Source organism: Haplochromis burtoni, unplaced genomic scaffold, assembly GCF_018398535.1.
Source record: "Haplochromis burtoni strain Fernald_Lab_line unplaced genomic scaffold, NCSU_Asbu1 Contig_409, whole genome shotgun sequence".
In the NCBI taxonomy this organism is placed as follows: Eukaryota; Metazoa; Chordata; class Actinopteri; order Cichliformes; family Cichlidae; genus Haplochromis; species Haplochromis burtoni.
The window spans coordinates 288,736-308,115 of NW_024582770.1; the positions used below are offsets into that span (position 1 = coordinate 288,736).

At 38.1% G+C, this 19,380-nt stretch overlaps 1 protein-coding gene across 3 annotated transcripts in view; it reads left to right on the forward strand.

Annotated features, from left to right (window-relative positions):
• The first annotated feature begins 2,698 nt into the window (after positions 1-2,698).
• The window catches only part of LOC102302105 (phospholipid-transporting ATPase ABCA1), a 35,824-nt gene continuing 19,142 nt past the window's right edge, over positions 2,699-19,380 (forward strand). For 2 of the 3 annotated variants that reach the window (XM_005944474.2, XM_005944476.2), the window contains exons 1-8: positions 2,699-2,889; positions 6,669-6,777; positions 7,949-8,042; positions 8,820-8,961; positions 9,078-9,196; positions 12,925-13,046; positions 14,703-14,894; positions 16,424-16,513. In XM_005944474.2, coding sequence (XP_005944536.1) covers positions 6,712-6,777; positions 7,949-8,042; positions 8,820-8,961; positions 9,078-9,196; positions 12,925-13,046; positions 14,703-14,894; positions 16,424-16,513 — 825 coding nt within the window. In that variant the 5' untranslated portion in view covers positions 2,699-2,889; positions 6,669-6,711. Of the gene's footprint in view, positions 2,890-4,529; positions 6,310-6,668; positions 6,778-7,948; positions 8,043-8,819; positions 8,962-9,077; positions 9,197-12,924; positions 13,047-14,702; positions 14,895-16,423; positions 16,514-19,380 lie in introns of those variants that run through there. The other variant, XM_005944475.3, reaches the window with a different exon arrangement.

Sequence of the window (19,380 nt, forward strand, 5' to 3'; positions counted from 1 at the left end):
AAGAGATTACACATCTTACATTTTATTTCAGTTCCCTTTGTTTCAAAGAGAAAAGAAACTACGATTTATCCAGAGAACTTAAAGTGTGCAGCTCAGTCAAAAGCTAACTGAAAGACTAATTACCTTAGTGTTTGTGTACGCTGCCTTCAGTTCAGCACTGACTGAGTTAACAAAATGTAAACACAGACTCTAATGAAACAATGAACTGTCCAGAGATGTTACAGTAAACTGAGAAGGAGACATGCATCTTAGGATCCACTTGGCTTTGTCAGACAAGCGTTTGTTTTGTCTTTAAGTACTCTGAGAGCTTTCATTTAGATCTCTGTAATGCCTGCTGGGTGAGTTCTGTAGCCCAGAAGCAGTTTAAATTGTCCCTAGTTAGTCCAAAGTCTTCAGATAAAATAAACAGCTAAACAGGTTATTGTATAACTCAGTCAATTAATTACTGTTTCTGCATGACCTAGATAACTGTGATCCATCTTCACCGATTCACAAAATTCTGGAGATTCTGTAACTGATTACTGTGACAGACAGGAGATGGTGCTTTAATTTCACCCCATGTTTAGAGAACAGTTATAGTTATATAGTTAGTTAAATAGAGGTGTATAATGTTTCTTTTATTTTTTAAAGCTGAGTAATATGAAGTTTGCAAGATCACAAAGGACGATAAGACTCTGGACAGATTCTGCAGTTCATTTAGTCAGAATTCATTGCAGTATATCAAAGGACATGTCATTGCCAGATGATTGTCATGTTCTTTGTACGTCAGAGAATCTGTGTACATCATGCACCCATCTTGCAGCTTTTCTCAAACATCAACAAAGGCTTACCAGTAAACAAATAGAATCAGTGTTGGAGGGGATTGCTGGTCTTTATCCCTTTGATACAGACCAGAGAGAGAGAGAGAGAGAGAGAGAGAGAGAGAGAGAGAGAGAGAGTCCAAACTTTTATCTTGCAAAAACTTGACAGTAGTGGTGCTTAATTTGTCAAAAGATGTTTTTTTTCTTACAGCAGAAGTTGTTGCAAATTGTCACTAACGTTGTGGACATGCAAAGGTTTTAGAGTTGTTCCTGAATGGAAGTTTGTTGGACAGCAGAGCTATCCAGTTATCCATATTTAACCACACTTAGCAAGTTGACAAAGGTTTTGGGGCTAGTGAGCAGGCAAAGTAATAGAGATAGTGTTCTCTCATTAGAATAGATTGTAACAATTTTTCTTGATTCTTGAAGGCATTGGTTATTAGCATTTCATTAAAGAGCCCGAGTTTACAGATTCTTACAGATTATGTTAAGATTAAACAGAATCTACAAGAATTTCTGTTTTTGCTTCTCTTTACATTCAAAGAAAAAGAACATTTAAAAAGTGATGATGTGAAAGTTGTTGTTTTTTGTAAACTTGGGCACAGTCATTGATCAAAGTGAAAGTGATGGCCAGATAGACGCATATGAATGACCAGCAGCAACTTGTAGCAGCTATAATTAAACTTTTGAGATTAGTCAAGTTACACAAGTTATTAAATATTAACATTGTTCAGTCAGTCAGTAAGTTATGAACAGGCCACATTAAACATATCTGACCACAGTGCAATACAAACCAAAAAATTACAAATAAAAGCTTCCTAGTTTCAGAGTTTGGTGAAAGACATCAAAACTCAAACTCATCTCGAAGGGGATTCTGCTGGATTGCATCCCTTTGAAGTGGATCTATTTACTTAGCCCAGCAATGTTATCCCAGCTGACTGTGATAGCACTGCTGCAGCTCTGAAAGAGGATAATCTCATTTCTTATCCAAATCACTACAGCACATAGTTGCTGTACAGCATCTACTGTTTATTGTGCATTACCACATCACTCCACGTGACCTGGAGTGGTCTTAGCCTGCCGTGATCTGAGTTTAGGTTTGAAGGATGAAAGCAGCAATTAGAAATGAAGCAATGACAAGCTAACATCCATGCGCTTTCTAAGCCGCTTATCCTTTTCAGGGTCACAGAGGGCCGGAGCCTATCTATGCACACATTGGCCAGGAGGCAGAATACACATATACAGATAGAGCCACATTAATACTCACCTATAGTATTGCTTTTCAGGAAGAATACAAGTGTACAGTTTGTTGACTGAACATCCAGTATTTTTGCAACTCCCTTGTTTATCTACAGGACCTTTTGAAATAGAAACTGTTCTGTGTTTGTATAGGCCTTTTAAACATTCATTCTCTAAATTATCAATATATCCATGCCCATTACCCACACAACATATGGATATGGAAATGTTATATTTACAGAATCGAATAGATGCATATATTGTGTTCTACATTTTTACGATTATGTTGTATACCTAATATCATTTTAAATTTCTTGAACTTAATTCACTGTGCATAATTTTACTTAAATTATCAAGAGAAAGAGATAATAACGCATTATTATTATTATTATTATTATTATTATTGTTGTTGTTGTTGTTGTTGTTGTTGTTATTATTATTATTATTGAATGGATATAGAACAATGGTCAGTAATCTGATTAAGTTTAAAAGAAGTGTTGTTGCTAATTGAATTTTTCCATGAATCATCCACTTATTGAAAAGCGGCACAGTGCACAGAGGCGCGCGAGTGTCGCTGGCCCTTTAAGACATGTTTTGCCTCCGCACGTGCTTTCCTTATATGGGAGCAGCAACAAACGGTGACCGTTAGTTACCTCTGCTGCTGCTCTTCTCTGCTCCGCATCGAGCTGCGCTATAAAACCCTGGCGGACAAGAAAAAAACATTTTGTCAGCCAGTGAGAGAGAGAGCAACGGTGCACCGTAACAACTGAGGAGAACATTTTATTCAACCTTTGAACGAAGGATTTCAATTTATGAGAAGGAGTGGATATAAACACCGTGCAGGATACAGGTCGGTGATTTGGAAGCGCAGTTTTGACTTTTGTGAGAAACTGTGCGTTTCTTTGTTTAACAAAGAGTGTGAGAATATCTCTTTTAGAGAAAAAAAAAATCCATATTACTATTTATGAAGACGTTGTCATCTTAATATTCTCAGTCCGCGTGAGTGAAAATGTAATTTTCTTCTTTGATGAAAATTTCTATTGTTTAATTATTGGCTAGTTATTAGTCGACGTTTTTGCATTAACGTCGCGGAGTTAACCAGTGACGTTAATGTGCCTGAATAGACACTTTAAGTTTAAGTCAGTACTGTTGGGGTTTTTTTTAAGTACAAGTGAATGCATTTTTTCTTTCCTTATTTTTTGCTCTTTTGTGGCGCAAGTGTCTTATGTGGTGTTAAAAAAAGCGATGTCAAGGTAGCTATAGTCAAGTACAGGACTTCCGGTGAGGTATACCAAAAATAAAAGGCAGTTTGTTGCAATGTCCTCTTTTGCAAACCCTTAAAGAAAAACTAAAGACGTAAAAACAAACAAACAAAAAATATCTACATTCTTCCTCAATTAACGCAAATCCACGACAGAGCGCTTTGCATGGTAACAGTTGTATGTATAGGTGGTCTTCGTTACATCTATATTTTGTCGTCCCATTTGTTGCCTCTTAATGCTGAAGGTTTGCTCACCCTACTTGTGCCTTCACTTTGGCTTACTTGATGCTGCTGCTGTGGGTCAGCGTCGCAAAGCTGATGACCGCCAGTAACCTCAGCTCAGTAACACAGTGAAACAGAAGCACAAAACTCTCTGTCAGACGATGATTTGAAGTCTGCTATATCGTTGTCATTTGGTTGTAGTGCAAAAGGTGGCCAATTTCAACTATGACTATTAACTATATGCTGCTTATAATTTCTTCCTTTGTTTTAGTTTTTTGTTGTCAGTGAAAAAAGTCTTTTTCTTTTAAATCTATGTGTATGTGCGCAGTGGTGACGAGAATGTAGGGTTTTTTATGTGTAGCTATGTACGCAGTGATGACGAGATGCATTACTGTAGGTTGTTTTTTTTCATTCGTGATTTAGGGAAGCATAAACGCGTCTTTCCAGTAAAGCATCGACGATTTTATATTTCTTTTTTTCTTAATATCGAAAACGCTCTCTTTAAAAACTCTGAGTGATTTGTCAGGTGTTTTACACAAAGCAAGACAATGAAGTCAAGGGGGGAAAATCATGTGTGAGAGTGATATAACACGTGAGCGAGGATTGATGGTAAACAAGTATTAAAAAAATAAAAAGAATTTGTGTGTCTACCACTAGAGGCGCATTGGCTCTGCACTGTACGGGCTTCTCATCACTAAGCAGAACCGCTCGTGTCTCTCCGTATGCGACGCATTTCCACCACGTCGTGTCTCAGAAACATACAAATCCCGGAGGGTGGACTGATCAATAATGATTTATCGGGATGTCATGTTGAGCTGGTTGTATTATTGGAGAAAATATAGATAGAATTAAAGGTAAATGAATGCAAAGGTTTGTAATTGGCAATAAGGACGCAAACGCGGGTTCAGTTGAGGGGAAGGGGGGGGGCAGTTACAGAACAATAAATTTTGCCAGTAAAAAGACAAAACATATGTTTTTCTTTTTAAATCCCATGTATTTAGTAGAAAAGAATAGTGACATCTATTCACTGTGTGTGTTAAATGACGAAATGCATAGAAAGAATGCATTGTATGCATAGTTCACCATCTGCTACAGCACCATTGCTGTCTCTGATATGGTAATAAACATGGTGTTCTCCGCATTCACCATCAGCTGTGATAAAACACAAGATCGTGCTGATGATGTTTTTTTGTCTTCGGGGTTTTCAGAATTCTCCCCCACATCCTCAGTGAATGGTCATCACAAATGGTCAACAGCGTTAAAATAATAACGAAAAATCAGAAAGCTGATGTTTTGCTTTTAGTTTAGTTTTTTGAGTGAAGAGGCTCTCAACATGTCAGTTCCAGGTATCTTACATTGTTTCTCTGAAACTGTTATATATGCCCCCGAGTTCTGTTATTAAAATAAGTGACTCATGGAGAAAACAGATGTAGGAGTACAGCTGAATAAGGACAGGGGTTAGAGTATTGTTTGCTGTTCCCAAAGTTCATGTTAGTTTTTATTGCGACATTTAATGCATTTAAGTGGATTTACTGATTACTTATAAATTCGCTGCAAAACACCTGAGAATGTGGTTAGATTGACTAAAATGTTATTTGCTTGAAATAGCAAAAATGCGGTGTAAAACCATAGAGAAGTGTATGAATGGCTTAATAAGGACAAGGTTTTTCAGCCCACAGGCAGATCAGTTAAGATCGTGTTTCAACATCACCCTGTCCTTGACATTGTTATTTTGTCATCCTGCTCTTTGTGAAATCCAGCCAGCTTTTCTCTGTATAAAGGACTTCTGCGTAATAAACAGCACAGCATTAATTCTCCCACCAAAAATAATCCAACTTCATCACCAATAAAACCATCAAATCTGAAAATACATAAAGTGCATTACTGTTAATAGTTTTTGAGCTCAGTGAAATGTTGAGATGTCAGGAATGAGCCCTTATACTATTTTTGATATGTCATGCTACAACGTCTTCCTCTCTAACTGCAGTTAACATCAAGTAAAATAGATTTCAGTGACCTTAATTAATAATTGTATCAGCCTTGAGCAGCAGTGACTCTTAAGTTCTTTATTAAAGAGTTTTTATGTTAACTTTTGATCACCAGGAGACCAAATTTACTGACTAATTCTTGATAATGCCGTGTTTCAGATTTCCAAGGCTTTCTTGTTTTAATTATTCACATTGATTAATTTTCTATCATCAGTTGTTCCTGGTGTTAAAAAAAAGAAACTGAAATAAAACTATAAGTGACTGTATAGGTAGTCTCATTAGATCGCGTTGCATAAAACACATCTGAGCAAATATCCAAGGACTTTTTGAGCTGCAGATAGAGCAAACAAATAGGCAGGGAAAGGTTTCCACCCACGCAGATTTTCACAAGCATTTGAAAGAAACTCTGATTAATCAGTGGATTATTTTGTTTTAAACAATAGGAATAAATGGGTTTACGGTGATAACTTTAACTTTTAAACGAGACGCAGTATTGTGTGCGATACTGAGTGTTAACAGGATTAATTTTATTTTGTGATTAAAGAAAAGAAGGGATTGGAGGGGCAGGGGGGTGGTAGCTAACAACTCGTACCAGATGACGAATTTGCCCCCCACCCACCCAGTCATTCTCCCAGAAGAAGCGTCACTTAACTTTGGTACAGACGGGGCTACATGAAGTGGACCTGAGTTTGCAGGGTTTAGCACCCTTCCTCAGTCAGTAGAGTTGGCTTCATTTGTCGACTGTAGCGATACTTTCGGCTTGGCTCTGAGTTTCAGATTGAAACAGTTTATTAAATAGGTGAATGTTTTTGCCATCATTATTATTTTTTGATTTCTTGTTTCTATGTTCATGGCCTACTGTCACATGACGAGGCCGAGTTTACAGCCATATTCGGTAGAAATGCGTGATCTTGGTAATCATGGTTTTGCTAATGTAACATGTAACAACTTTCTGTTCTGTTTTTTTTTTTTTTTTTTTTTTGTGCGTCAGTGGGGTATATTTTTTGTCATCCGTGTCTTTATCCACAGGGAATAGAGGTTTAGTTAGTCAGTTAGCTGACTTTGTTTAATTAGTGGACTTTTTACGCGGAGCAGATTGTTATTGATGAGTCCTTTATACAGTGTTTGATCCTCTTTCTTGTCTGTGTGGATTCACAGTGAGGAGCAGGAGCGTGCTCAGTGAGGTTGGGAAGACGGCAACATGGCAGTCTCCACTCAGCTGGGTTTACTGCTTTGGAAGAACTTCACCTACCGACGGAGACAGACTGTAAGTAGCAGTGTAGCTCAATTGACTGATTAATCCTGTATTTGGGTATTTGTTTTATCTGTTTGTCGTGACTCTTAAAATGTTTTCCTATTTATCAGTGTTTCACTAAACCAATTTTTTGGGGGGTTAAATACCTTTTATTCAGTACCCACAAGGAAATTGTGTACCTTTTATTTTTCTTCTTTCAGTTTGGTTTTATCGTTGCTATAATTTCCTACTATTGCCCATGGTATTGTTCGTCACAAAAAAGACAGATCCATCGTTTATGATTTCCCAGCAATGCTTTGTCTCACTTTTTAGTTGGTTTACTTTAAATGTAATCTTTGAATGTGATCTTCCAATGCCACATGCCTAGTCATAAAAGCATTGCAGAAGCTTGTTTATACGGGTTATTGCGTTGCATAGCCCAATGCAATGGCAACAGTGTAATTGTCCTTTGTGCCACTTGGAAAGAAAAGTGCTGCTGTTTACTGTGAATCAGTTGAAGACAGCTTGATGACACAATTATGTGTCAGATCCATTATCCAGTTACTCTTGTGTTGGTTGATGCCTACACACTCAAAGTTATGTAAATTAAATTCAGTTCCCAAGTGTTGAATAGTATTCCATTATAAATGGAGAGGCTTCTCTGTGTACAATTAAGCCATTTGTCCATCAAGTCGAAAATGCTGCTCAAAGTGACGGCTTAGCTGCGTGACTTTCGGTCCAATTATTTGCAACAATGGGATACAGTACATTTTCTGAGACGTTGGCTTTGTTCTTTATCCCTACATTGTATGTCTAGCATGCTGTTAAAGCCTGTGTCAAAAGCAGATGAAGCGAGGAAGCCATATGGAGCAGATGGACAAACCCACAGTCCTTAAATCCAGCAGATCTCTCTGTCTCACTCTGTCTCCTCTTATTAACCCATATACTTTACTTTAGAGTCATGCTGGGATTAATGTTTGAAGAGCAACAGCTGATAGCCCCTTTCCTCACGCACTTGATATTTTTCTGTCTTAAAGCAGTAGAAATACCCTTAGATGAACTGTAAATACACAAACACACAAAAGCAAGGTAAAAAATAGATTACCCATTGTTTTGGGATGATTAACTTATTTTTTCACATGAAGATTTTAAAGCCTGCTTTCTTTTCATTGATTAAGCTTTGTCATCATCCATTGTGTCTTAGATCCAGTTGCTGATTGAGATCGTCTGGCCCCTGTTCATCTTTTTCATCCTGATATCAGTCCGAATATATTATCCGCCCTATGAACAACATGAATGTAAGTGTTGTTAAAAGCATCATCTTAAAAATTTCTGCAAGTTTTTCCTACTTTTAAGTGAACTTGGTATCATCGGTCTGAACTTTCTAACAGTTGTTCTGCATTTTATAAAAAAAATTTCAGGAAAACTATGCCAAATGGGTTAGATCACTACTTTACTCATCCAGGGAATTTTTGTTTTATTCATAGAAGAATCTGTTGGACTTGCCAACATTTACTTGCACTGACTGAACATGTGATAAGACTCGGGGAATTACATTACTGGCTGTCAATACAGCTGATTTCACAACTTTGGCCCCATTTAAGTCAATAAGATTGCAACTCATTGATTGAAAGCACAAAATAATCCTGGTAGTATTCGTAAAGATTTTTTTTTTTCCACTTTTGAAAAGGAAAGTTGTCACCTCCAACAGAATTTCCTCAAATTTTCAATTCAGCTGCATCGCAATTAACCCAATAAACTCATGACAGAAAGTTAATCATGGCTTTCTGACAATGGTTTGCTTTCTCTTCTTATCTTTTGTATTATAATAACTGGTTCTACTCTGTCAGTTGTGGTTAAATCGGTAATGTTAGCTCATGAGAGTTCAAATTATGTTAAAGATAAAATCAGCACTCTTTAATACTGATGTTGCAATCATGTATATGTTCCCAGTTGGTAGTTTAATGCTATCAGGTTTTCTTCTGCAGTGTCTGTCATCTGTTTTATGACTTCATTTAACAAAAGCTGATATTATTACATCAAATTATATCTGAATTTGTATGTATATTTTTCAGGTCACTTCCCAAACAAGGCCATGCCTTCAGCAGGTACTCTGCCCTGGGTACAAGGTATCATCTGTAATGCCAACAACCCCTGCTTCCGTAATCCCACACCTGGAGAGAGTCCTGGGGTGGTGGGAAATTTTAATGATTCTATGTGAGTACTTTGGCTGTCAAATGTATTAATATTTAACAATTCATGCACTGATTCACAGAATTCAAACAACACATTTTTTTTGTTTCATCCAATTCTCATTCTTCTCTAAACACCAGAATCTCCCGTCTGTTCACTGATGCCAAGAAGATCCTGTTGTACACTCAGAATGATAAGAGCTATGAAGGCTACAAGGGACTGCTAAGAGCCCTCAGGAATCTTCAGAAAAACACTGCTCGTAAGTTTGTGCCTTTGATTATTTGGTATCTTTTGTGTTAGTAAGTGTTTGAGGATCAGGTGACTGATCATTGATCACCCTTTAACCCACTCCTCCTCCCTTTTTACTCTGAAAAAGACCCAAGAATATATTTCCAGGTACAAGTAAGAGCTGTAATGTCTTGTGATCTGCAGTGAGATAGACTTCAGTCGTTGCAGATCAATACACTGACAAAAATATGCTAAACGTAGATAAAGTGACTTAAGATCACGTTTGCAGTGTACCAGCTCGTGCAACTAATGGTACCCTGAGTACTCAGAGGCCCCTTATCTCAGTCCACCAGATGTCATGGGCCCGTTTTCTGAGCAGCTAGTGGGTGTTGCACTTCTCCACTTTTATGTGTCGCTGGTGGTAGCAAAGTCTAAACTGCCCTGACAATCACAGCATAATCATAATAAGGATTTTCTACTTTGTCTGGATTGGAGTATTGTTTCTTCCTGTCTGTTACCGATAAAGTTTGCACATTTAGGGGGGAAACATATAATGATGTTATGAAAAAAAACATTATTAAAGGATAAAAAGGAGGACCAGAAGGATGGCATTTCAGGACAGTGTATAACAACATTAAACAGCAGTGATGTAACTACTAACCTCCCTTAATTGGTGATGTGAAACGAGGAAGTCTAATTAATCTGGCTGCTCTTTTGTTTGACTCATTAGTGTTTCCTTGCTTTTATACTCACACAATAATAAGTACATTTATTTTCTGATATACTGAGAAGCTAAAGCAATTATAAATTATGCAATAAAACACGGCAATCAGTTTCTTGTTATTTTGGGTACCTTAGCTGACTTTGCTGTTTTGTTAGCCTGGAGATACAATTCATTATGCAATGATTCCTACAAAGCAAAGCATGGTTTGCAAACAAATCAGCTCACACAAAGAAAATATGGACTGGCAGTTTTCAATTGTAAAGATTTCTCAGTTTCCATGCCTTGTGTGGCGTGTGATATTGTATTCCTTTTTTCTGTCAGAATTTCTTTGGAATGCCTTAAAAACCAGTGATATATCTTATCTATCTGTGCGTTATTACGTTTTATTTTAAATGGAGTGAACAGGGAGCCATGGGGTTTCTTTTTAACACAGTTTCTCTGTATCTGTGCACTTCATCATAATTGCTTTGTGAAAGCGCAGCGGTCTGATAGTCGTCAATCCCATATTCCACTCAGTATCTCTTTTATTCCACAAAAGGAAATGAGCTGATATAGAGCAGAGACAGCGCTGTGTGATGCCAAAGAGGGCAAACAGAGCTGGTGCTGCTTCAGAGTGATGCTATAAGAATAACAGCCTAGATCAAAGAGCTGAGAGTGGAGCCTCTCACATGTTGGTTAATAATTCAGCACTTGTAGGGAGGTCATTTCAATAAGACCTTAACTGATAAAGGTGGATTGTGAAGTGTTGTGGACACGGATAAGCTTTTTGACTTTAGATAACAAGACAAGTGGATGACACTGTATGTTATTTTCATTGATAAGATCTAACAGATATCTGTGGTGTGAGATGACATGGACAATTACATCAAAGTAAACAATTCAGCAGTAATTTGCAATATCCAATATGCTGCATAGTGCCATTGCTATATATGCAATATGTTTTTGAAATGTGTTTAATATCATAAGAGTAGATGAGAGGTAAATATATTTTGATTTTGATTCCTAACCATATTGCTAATCTTCAGAGAAGTAAAGCTTAATTGCAATTGCATAGTGAATCTTCCACCGTCTTCAATCTGCCTGACTGCTTTAAAAGACTTTATTTGAGTGTTGTTTTGTTTTTTGAGCCCGAGCTTTTGAAGTAGAGACTTTAACAACAGTTTGCAAAGACACTGAAAAACTTTCAGAACAGTGATTATAGTTCTTATTATGTAACATCAATAATCAGTGAATGGAGAGTGATCTACAACACAAATAGGCTCACATGCCAACATACTCGTAGACAGTCCAGCAGGTTTTTTCCCCCCTTGAGGTTAATTTCACCTTAAGTCTGTTAGATGAGTTTTTGTGACAGATTTGGTATCACAGAAATGACAGCTTGATTTTGAACTAGTTTGACCAGTGATGCCACGGTCGCTAAGGTGTGTGATGTCAGTACTGTTTAATTACAAACAAGATTGATAGGTAATGCCAGGAACATGTACAGACTTGCAAATGTTAATATGGGACTTGCCCTCATATCAGGCTGGCACCAACGCAGGAAAAACACACATAAACAAATACTTCAAAAACTGTTCCTGTTCCTGATAAGTGATAAGTTGCTGACTGCACAAAGCACTGCTAGATTTTCCATTTCAACAAGGTTGCACCATCCACACTGGTGTGTCCCGAAGGGTCTTTGGATGCGGTGCACCATGGGAGCTTTGACTTCCTACTGGGGCGCTGATTAGACCTTATTAATACTCCCTAGCTGTTACCAGCTGGGACTTGAGGTCACACATAGACAAAAACACACAAAGGCACACAATTAGTTGTACATGCACAGGTCCATAAGGACTGGTAAGGGTATTTAGGACTTTAAAAGGATGTAGATATTAAAACTTTCACCCTTACAAACAATTCACCACTACGGCGCGTAGATATGCAGGCAGTAAAAAAAGTGACACCACACATGTGCCCTCAAACACACAGAAACACACTGTTCCCTTTCATTTCCTCTCGGGGGATGTTCAGTTCAGTCGAGACAAGTGTTTCCTGTCTGCATGAGTTTGTGTGCGTTTGCATCTGTGCTTGTTATAAAAACCAGAGAGCAGAAAAAGATTTACTTAAGATAATGGGAAAGGAATGGAAGATGAGAGGGGTTGTAAGAAGATGTTTTTTAAACAAGCATTCCTGATTTATAGTTGAGAACAGACTAGAGGAGAGCAGATAAAAACAGAATAGACGGCCAGTAATCAGGCAGGGTGGTAAAAGAATGCGTAAACCTTTTTTTAAAGGGAAAAAGTTGATATAAAAGTATGTCGTTCCACCAACAATCTATTCTTGCGAACTGAAGGAGTTCCTGTTCTTGCTACATGATTATTCTAGTTAGTAGTTTCATTCACGGCTAGTAAATAGATGGCTTTCAAATGGTCTAAAATATTAGTTAGAGGGCAGAACGCTGTGTGAAAGGAGAGATGGGAAAATCTGGGGAGATAAATCCTTATAGAGGAGAAGAAGACACAATATTTAGTCCAAAGTTGAATGCCCTGTAGTAACCCCGGCTGAGTTCCAAACCTGGAGCTGAGGAATAGAGAGAAGTCAGTGTGTGTGCGTGCATGTGTTTAACCACACAGCTTACTCAAGCCAGTTTCTGAAATGGTTTGACTTCACTGGAATGCAGTAAAGTACACCGAGTGCAGATGAGACATTGTGTTTCTGGGTAAAGCCATCATTGTTCATTTCCTTTATCTTTTTTTGGAATTAGCCAAAAAAACAAGGATTATCTGTGTGTGGAGGTCATTTATCATCGAATCACTGAATCTTTAATTAAAGCCTTTAAATTTTACAATTGTGAGATTGAATTTTGACAATATAAAAACAGTCTCTTTGCAGATATGTGCTTAGGTAGAGCTTATAACTTTTTGAAAGCAGTTTGTTTAAACCTCTTCTCCTGGGATATCTGCTATTTGTCTTTATGTCAGAATCAACCACTAGAAAGTGGTATTATTATTATTATTATTTTTAATCAGTGTATCTGGATTTTTTTCCTTTAGGTTTCAAGCTGAAAGACTTTTTGCGTGATGATGAAACCCTTTCTCACTTCCTGCATCACAATGCGTCACTTCCTCGTCACGCCCTGAAGCATATAGTGGAGGCTGATGTCAATCTTGAGAAGGTAAATGAAGACAGTTGTCTAGAATCATTATTATTTATTTTAAAATCTTTCTTCAGTAACATTCACCAATGGGTTAAATGTTTTCGTGCAGCTTCTCTTACCACCTGAGAACCACTACCAATACTTGTATCACTGTTTTTTTTTTTCTTTTTTATGAGATAATCATAACCACCCCTGGCCACAGTGTTTGTGAATAAATCCAATGACCTTGGCTTCATAGCGTCTATTGGGCCACTGTATTCTGCTGTGGCACAGCTAAGCCCTTAATACCCGAGAGAAAAATCAGAGTGGGTGAGGGGCAGATGGGTGAAGAGGTTGTCCCCTTATCATTAGTCTTTTTGTTCAGTTTGTTTTTTCTCTAAACCCAGTGTAATGGAAACAATTTAAATGAGGTCATGTATGCTTATATATATTGTTTTTTTCTTTTTTAAGTCAGTAATTTAATTATTTTCCATTATTTTTACATTCAAAACTCCCTTTTCTGTTGCTCCCTCCCTCACTTTTAAACGATTCCTCTCGTCTTGTGTTTAATTTTCCATAATTCAGAACATGCTCATGCGCAGGTCAACACACAGAACACTTCTTCTATGCAAACAAACTCCATAGAACATACATTGACTGATCTGCCTACCCTCAACAACAGCTCCCACCTCAGCACATCACATCATCCTTGCTTAGCAGTTGGAGGGCTGAAGTCACATGGCCGCTCCTCCTTCCCCACATTTCTCCTCACGTGCAGAGACCAAAGCTCAGAGACAAATTCCCACTCTGGGATCATGTTTTACCATCTGTTCATCTCATTCCTCTCTCCCGGACAGCTATTGATCAGATAGGGCGATGTCCTTTTCGTCAGAAATTTCATAAAGAGCATTATTGAAGGAAAGGAGAGAAAATTCAAGGAAGTATGTGTTGCCATATATTGCTGTGTCCTTTGTTGTATAAAGTGAGAGTGATTCCCAGTCCCTCGACCTGTCTGCTGTAAGCACTGATATTTTCCCAGTGAAAAGACTGGAAGTTGTGTCTGTCTGTGCAGTTTGTGAAGTCTAATCGACATGATGGCATAACAGAAAATGTTCAAGGACATTTACAAAACAAGACACTGACACAAATAAACACATTTCTACAGTCTTGAGGAAAAGGGGCCTTAATTGTGGCTGCATCTGCTTAATAAAATTTCTTTCTATCTTTGTGAGTTTTTAAAAGAGAAAAAGAGGGATAATTTTTTAAGGCTAAATGAATTTCTTGGAATTGAGTTTTGCTTGGAGTACTGGAGTACTTTTAACGTTTGTCCAGTTTGTTCTTGGCTTACCCAGCATCGCCATTCAGAACGTTTCTTACCTCATAATTGCTCAATAATATTTTTTCTGGGAACATTATTGTTTTGCTTACATGGTCAGCTTTCAGGAATTTATCAGTTTGTGCGTGTTTTTTGGATATTAGTCATATAAGAGCCAGTAACAGTCACCTAGGAAACTTTGTTATTCACCAAATTTTGATGCAGTTTTACTTGTAAATCCATCGTAGCTTAACTCAATATATAAAACACACACAGACATTAAAATTGTCCTGTAACATTATCTCACCTATCCATTCTTTTTCATTATTCTCTATATTATCTCAATCCTGTTTTGTCTTTTTTCCCTCCTCTCTTTTTAGGTCCTCACAAAAGGTTTCGGCTTCCATCTCAGAGATCTCTGCAACACCACACCACTGGAGGAGTTTGTCCACATTGCTGACCGCAACGTGTCCCGCATGACTCAAGAGATCATCTGTAAGAGTTCCAGTGATTGGCTGAACAAGGCCCAGAGCCACTTCCTGTCTAACTTGGACTTCCTAAAACCTGTTCGGGTAAGTTGAAATCCATGAAATGATAAGTTTAGAATGGATCTTAATTTTGACATCAAATGTAATATTGCTAATAATACCTATATAACGTCTTATTTTAGTATTTCTGGCATAAAATGAAACATAAGAAAACAGATGAAAAAAAGCAACAAATTTGTAACTCAATAGTGTGTCAGAGTACAGCACTCTAAATCTGCCATCTGTGTTTACATATTTGACCGGGATGTGGTATTTTGTGTACCTGCCCGGAACTAGGAAGACATGCCCTTCCTGTTTAAAATGGAAAATATGCATTATTGTCACGGAACTGTGACGCTTCGTGGTTATAGTAAAACTATTACTAGTGCTCATGTATTTATTCAGATATCCCCAAAGTGTTTTTCAGTCAAACAAAGTACTTTTTTTAGAAGTCCCTAGCTTTCTTTTGCAAGGAGAATCACAAATGTTCTTTATAAAAACACCTTTTGACCAGTCAGTGGTCAAAAGGAATTATAGTTATAACCACAATCTCTTATATTTTGTGCTCCCATGTCTATTTTTTGTTTGCTTTGGGTTTTTTTTTTTTCTTTTCAGCTTAACCTCCCTTCTCCCTGCATGTTTCCAAAATGCCTGCCCTTTCCCTCCAAACCCATGATAGAAATGTGAGTCATGATTGGAAGGATGGGAAGAGGTCAGCCAACATTATGCAGCACAGAATGTTCAAACAAGAAACAAACACAGGAGGAGAGAAATGGAGAATATCTCTGAATGTCATCATTGTCAGTAAAGTTAATAACCATTGCTGGTGTTGTCTTGCTCACTCGCGTGTAAATAAGGAACATTTCTGGCTCAGAGAAGCGTGATTTTATCAAGCCAAAAAATCATGTGTATGTCTTTTTAATTGAGTCTTTAAAACAATGATGCAAGACTGGGAAATTTTTCCAACAGGAAAAAATTTGAATTGCATAATATGAAGACCGGAACTTGCATAAGTCAGTTTCTCCCCATTTGTGCATGTGCATGTGCATGTGTATGTGCATGCGTGTGTGTGTAAAACAGAGGGACAGTGGAGAAATTGTTAAGGCAAGAGAAAGTCAGGCAGACGAGCGAGCAACTTAGAGAGAAAGAACTCACTAGAAAGTTAAATTGTCTTTCTCTCTTCTTAGAAAGCCATTCTGTCTTCAGAAGCACCTGTGCTTTATCGAATTTCAGACATTCCAGCAGCTGACAACTAAATGTGATATATGAGAACACTCTCACGCACTTGTATACTCACAGCAGTCTGACAAATGGAAACCTAGGTCAAACTAACATTGACCTGTTGTTCTTTCTTGGGTCCCTCTTCATTCACCTTTGACCCAAATGTTATTCCTCCTCTTTACCCCACAACTTTCTCACCTTTCTCTGCCTGTGTGATAAATCTTTTCCTGTGGTCATTAGTAGTATATTATGCAAGAACAAAAGCAATTAGAAAATAGCCAATCAATTTTTATTTGTGCAGGCTACCTTAAAAATCTCTACAGCACAGTAACTGTCCTCTTTGTATCTCACAGAGGGATGTGAGGTCTGATCCAAAAGACATTCAGGAAGTCTCAGCTGCAACCGACAATCTTCTGGAAAGCCTGGGATCACTGGCCGTTGAGGTAAACACACCGCCGATGTATACAGATAACGCAACCCCCCCCATGTTAACATAACACGAACAAACAAGGTTACTGAGGTATTTGTGTCCAAAGTTCAGTCCCCTATAAAATCAATGCTTACCAAGAACCAAATCTCACTAAAGATATTTAAAGTTAGGGTCGAGGTAGTAATAAGTAATAGAAAGCACACTGTGCACTTTGATTCGAAAAGGTTGTTCTTATATGAGTCTTTTATAACACCTCATATAAAATCAGATCTCCTCTACTGACACAGTGTGCTCTGATTTACTAGGGTCCCTCTGTTTTTAAGCGATTTTGCACCACAGATCACGTTTTTGTACAAACAGCAGAAAATAAATTATAGTCTAAAGCATAAAAAACTGCAGTAATGCATCTTGTTGAAGCTTAGATAAAAGTAAGCAGGCTGTGAAATATTCCTGTAAAAGCTTTGCTCAGCAGGCAACCAGGTGCACTGTCTTCGCTTGTCTCACATCATTGCAGACAAGCAGTATTGAATCACGTGCATGCACGCTCACTTCCACGTCTGAGCTAATGTATCTTAGCGTTGCTGGAGTGTAGTTAGAAACGAGAGAAGCTACAACAGAACCTTCTTTCTCTCAGGCCCCTGCTTGGTGAGTTGGCAAAACATAAAGATCCAGTCGTGAATGCAAGTGTGTGTATGTGTTGGTGTATGTTCCTCCTAAGCAGCTGCAAGAACACCAATGTACTTCTGTCTTCTCCTCTTCTTGGCAGCTGATGTTGCATTATTCCACTCTCTGTTCTGTGTAAATGATTGATAAGCATAATCTCATGAAAAACGTTTTTAAAAAAAAGAATTTCAACTGAAATCATTCTTGCACAACTTCCTCTGTGCTTTACCATGATTATATTCATTTTGGCCACAGCTGCTTGGAAACTTTTACACGTCACTAGAGACTTGGTTATGTTTTAGGTTGCTGAAATTGGGAATGAATTGCTATCATGCAGTGGCGTAATGACCAAAAAAAGACTATAATTCTTTTCAGTCTGTTACTTTGTTAGAAGCAAGATTATATGACATTGCTTAGCTGGCTGATAGATGAGGTATGCAGCTGCCAGAATGGAGACGTGCAATCATGTACCCTCTTGTTCCCAACCAAAAATCATTCACAGCCTATGTTTCAAGCCAAGGCATATCACTATTGAATGGCATAAAGAGCTTAATGCATTTTCAGAATTTTTCTTTAGGAGCAAAGAAAAAGCCCTTTTCCACATTACCAGCCCTGTGACAAACCTCATGAAAAAAAGTACAGATTATAATGTTTTTAATGTGTCAGGTTTATATTGTTGATTGTCATTTATGCTTAGAAATATCTACTCATATATGCTTAGAAGTATATAATCATTTGTAGATTGAAAGAATGTCTCATCCTAGGAGGTCTGTAACAACTCTGTGTAGCATGAAGAGGGGGGTGCGTTCACTCCTCTCCAGAGTGTTCTGGCATAGATCACACACCTCCTTGGAGAGGTCGTATCTTTTCTTGCTGATATATGGTATAGCAAACACATCTATATCTGTTTTACTCTAAGTGCCTTTTGTTTAGATGAACTGCTGGACTTCCAGACCAGCAGGTTTATACTTACACAACGCACATGCAAGGTACTCTTTGTGTGTATGTAGACGTCGTCAAAGGAGCTTGCAAAGAAAAGCGTCTGGACTTCTTTAAGTTGCTTGAAGACGTTTCACCTCTCATCCGAGAAGCTTCTTCAGTTCTAAGGTCAAACATCAACTCTCTGCCATCTATAATCCAGTTTTGAGATCCCTTCCCAGACGCCTTAACGCCCACTCACATCCTGGGCCATCTGACCTCAGGAATTCGCATGATAAGGTGGGGCCAGGTTTCACAATGAACTCACCCGAAACTCTGGCTGATTGGGACCCACACCCAGTTTCACACCTTGGCTCAGGCGATTAGAGGATCATCAGGGGGTCCTTTTGTCCCTCTGTGGGGGGAAACTCCCACTAGGTTTATATCTGGGACTCTCCACCATTTGACCTTAGAACTGAAGAAGCTTCTTGGATGAGAGGTGAAACGTCTTCAAGCAACTTAAAGAAGTCCAGACGCTTTTCTTTGCAAGCTCCTTTGACTACGATAACCTGGATGACTGAGAACCTTCACAGACATATGTAGACGTCATATGTTAATGAACCTATATATATTCATGTAACCTCAAAAAAAGAGCAGTGTTACGGTTTAGTGGACGAGAGCAACTGGGGTCAAGCGAAGGAACGGCGTTTGTCCAGTTCTCTCCCGTGCACGAGAAACATAAAGAACTTTGCCTACTCGTGTCTTGCTTTGCTGTGTAGTTAAAATGTCTTGAACATTCCAGTGAATAGGTTTAAGCTACAAACCTATCAAATGTTTGTTTGGTTTGTTTTTTTTTTCAAAAATTTCTACTTTTTAAAGTACACACAGCGTGCAAAATGCATGTGGTATGAATTGAATTGAATTGCATTGAAAACATAAATATTCACATAACTGGGCAAGGTGGGCAGGGTTTTAGCTACCTCGTGGCTTTTCATTAAACACTGGATAAGTAGTATGAGCGAGCCTGGCATTATGGAGCAATGAGATGTAACTATTCTTATCAACCAGCATCTCATAACTACATGGAAAATTATGCAAAAAGAAATGGTCCATGTCAGACTTACATAATGGTCGTTGTCTGAATCAGACATCGCTGCCTTTTTATTTCTCTGCTAGCCATGATGAGTTTAAATTTTTAATGTATTGTTAAACTAATTACTTAAGTACTTTATGTGAAGCCTTTTCTCAGTTTGTAAGTAGATTATTTTGGTTTTGCTGAGGAGGCAGGCATTTGTGCAC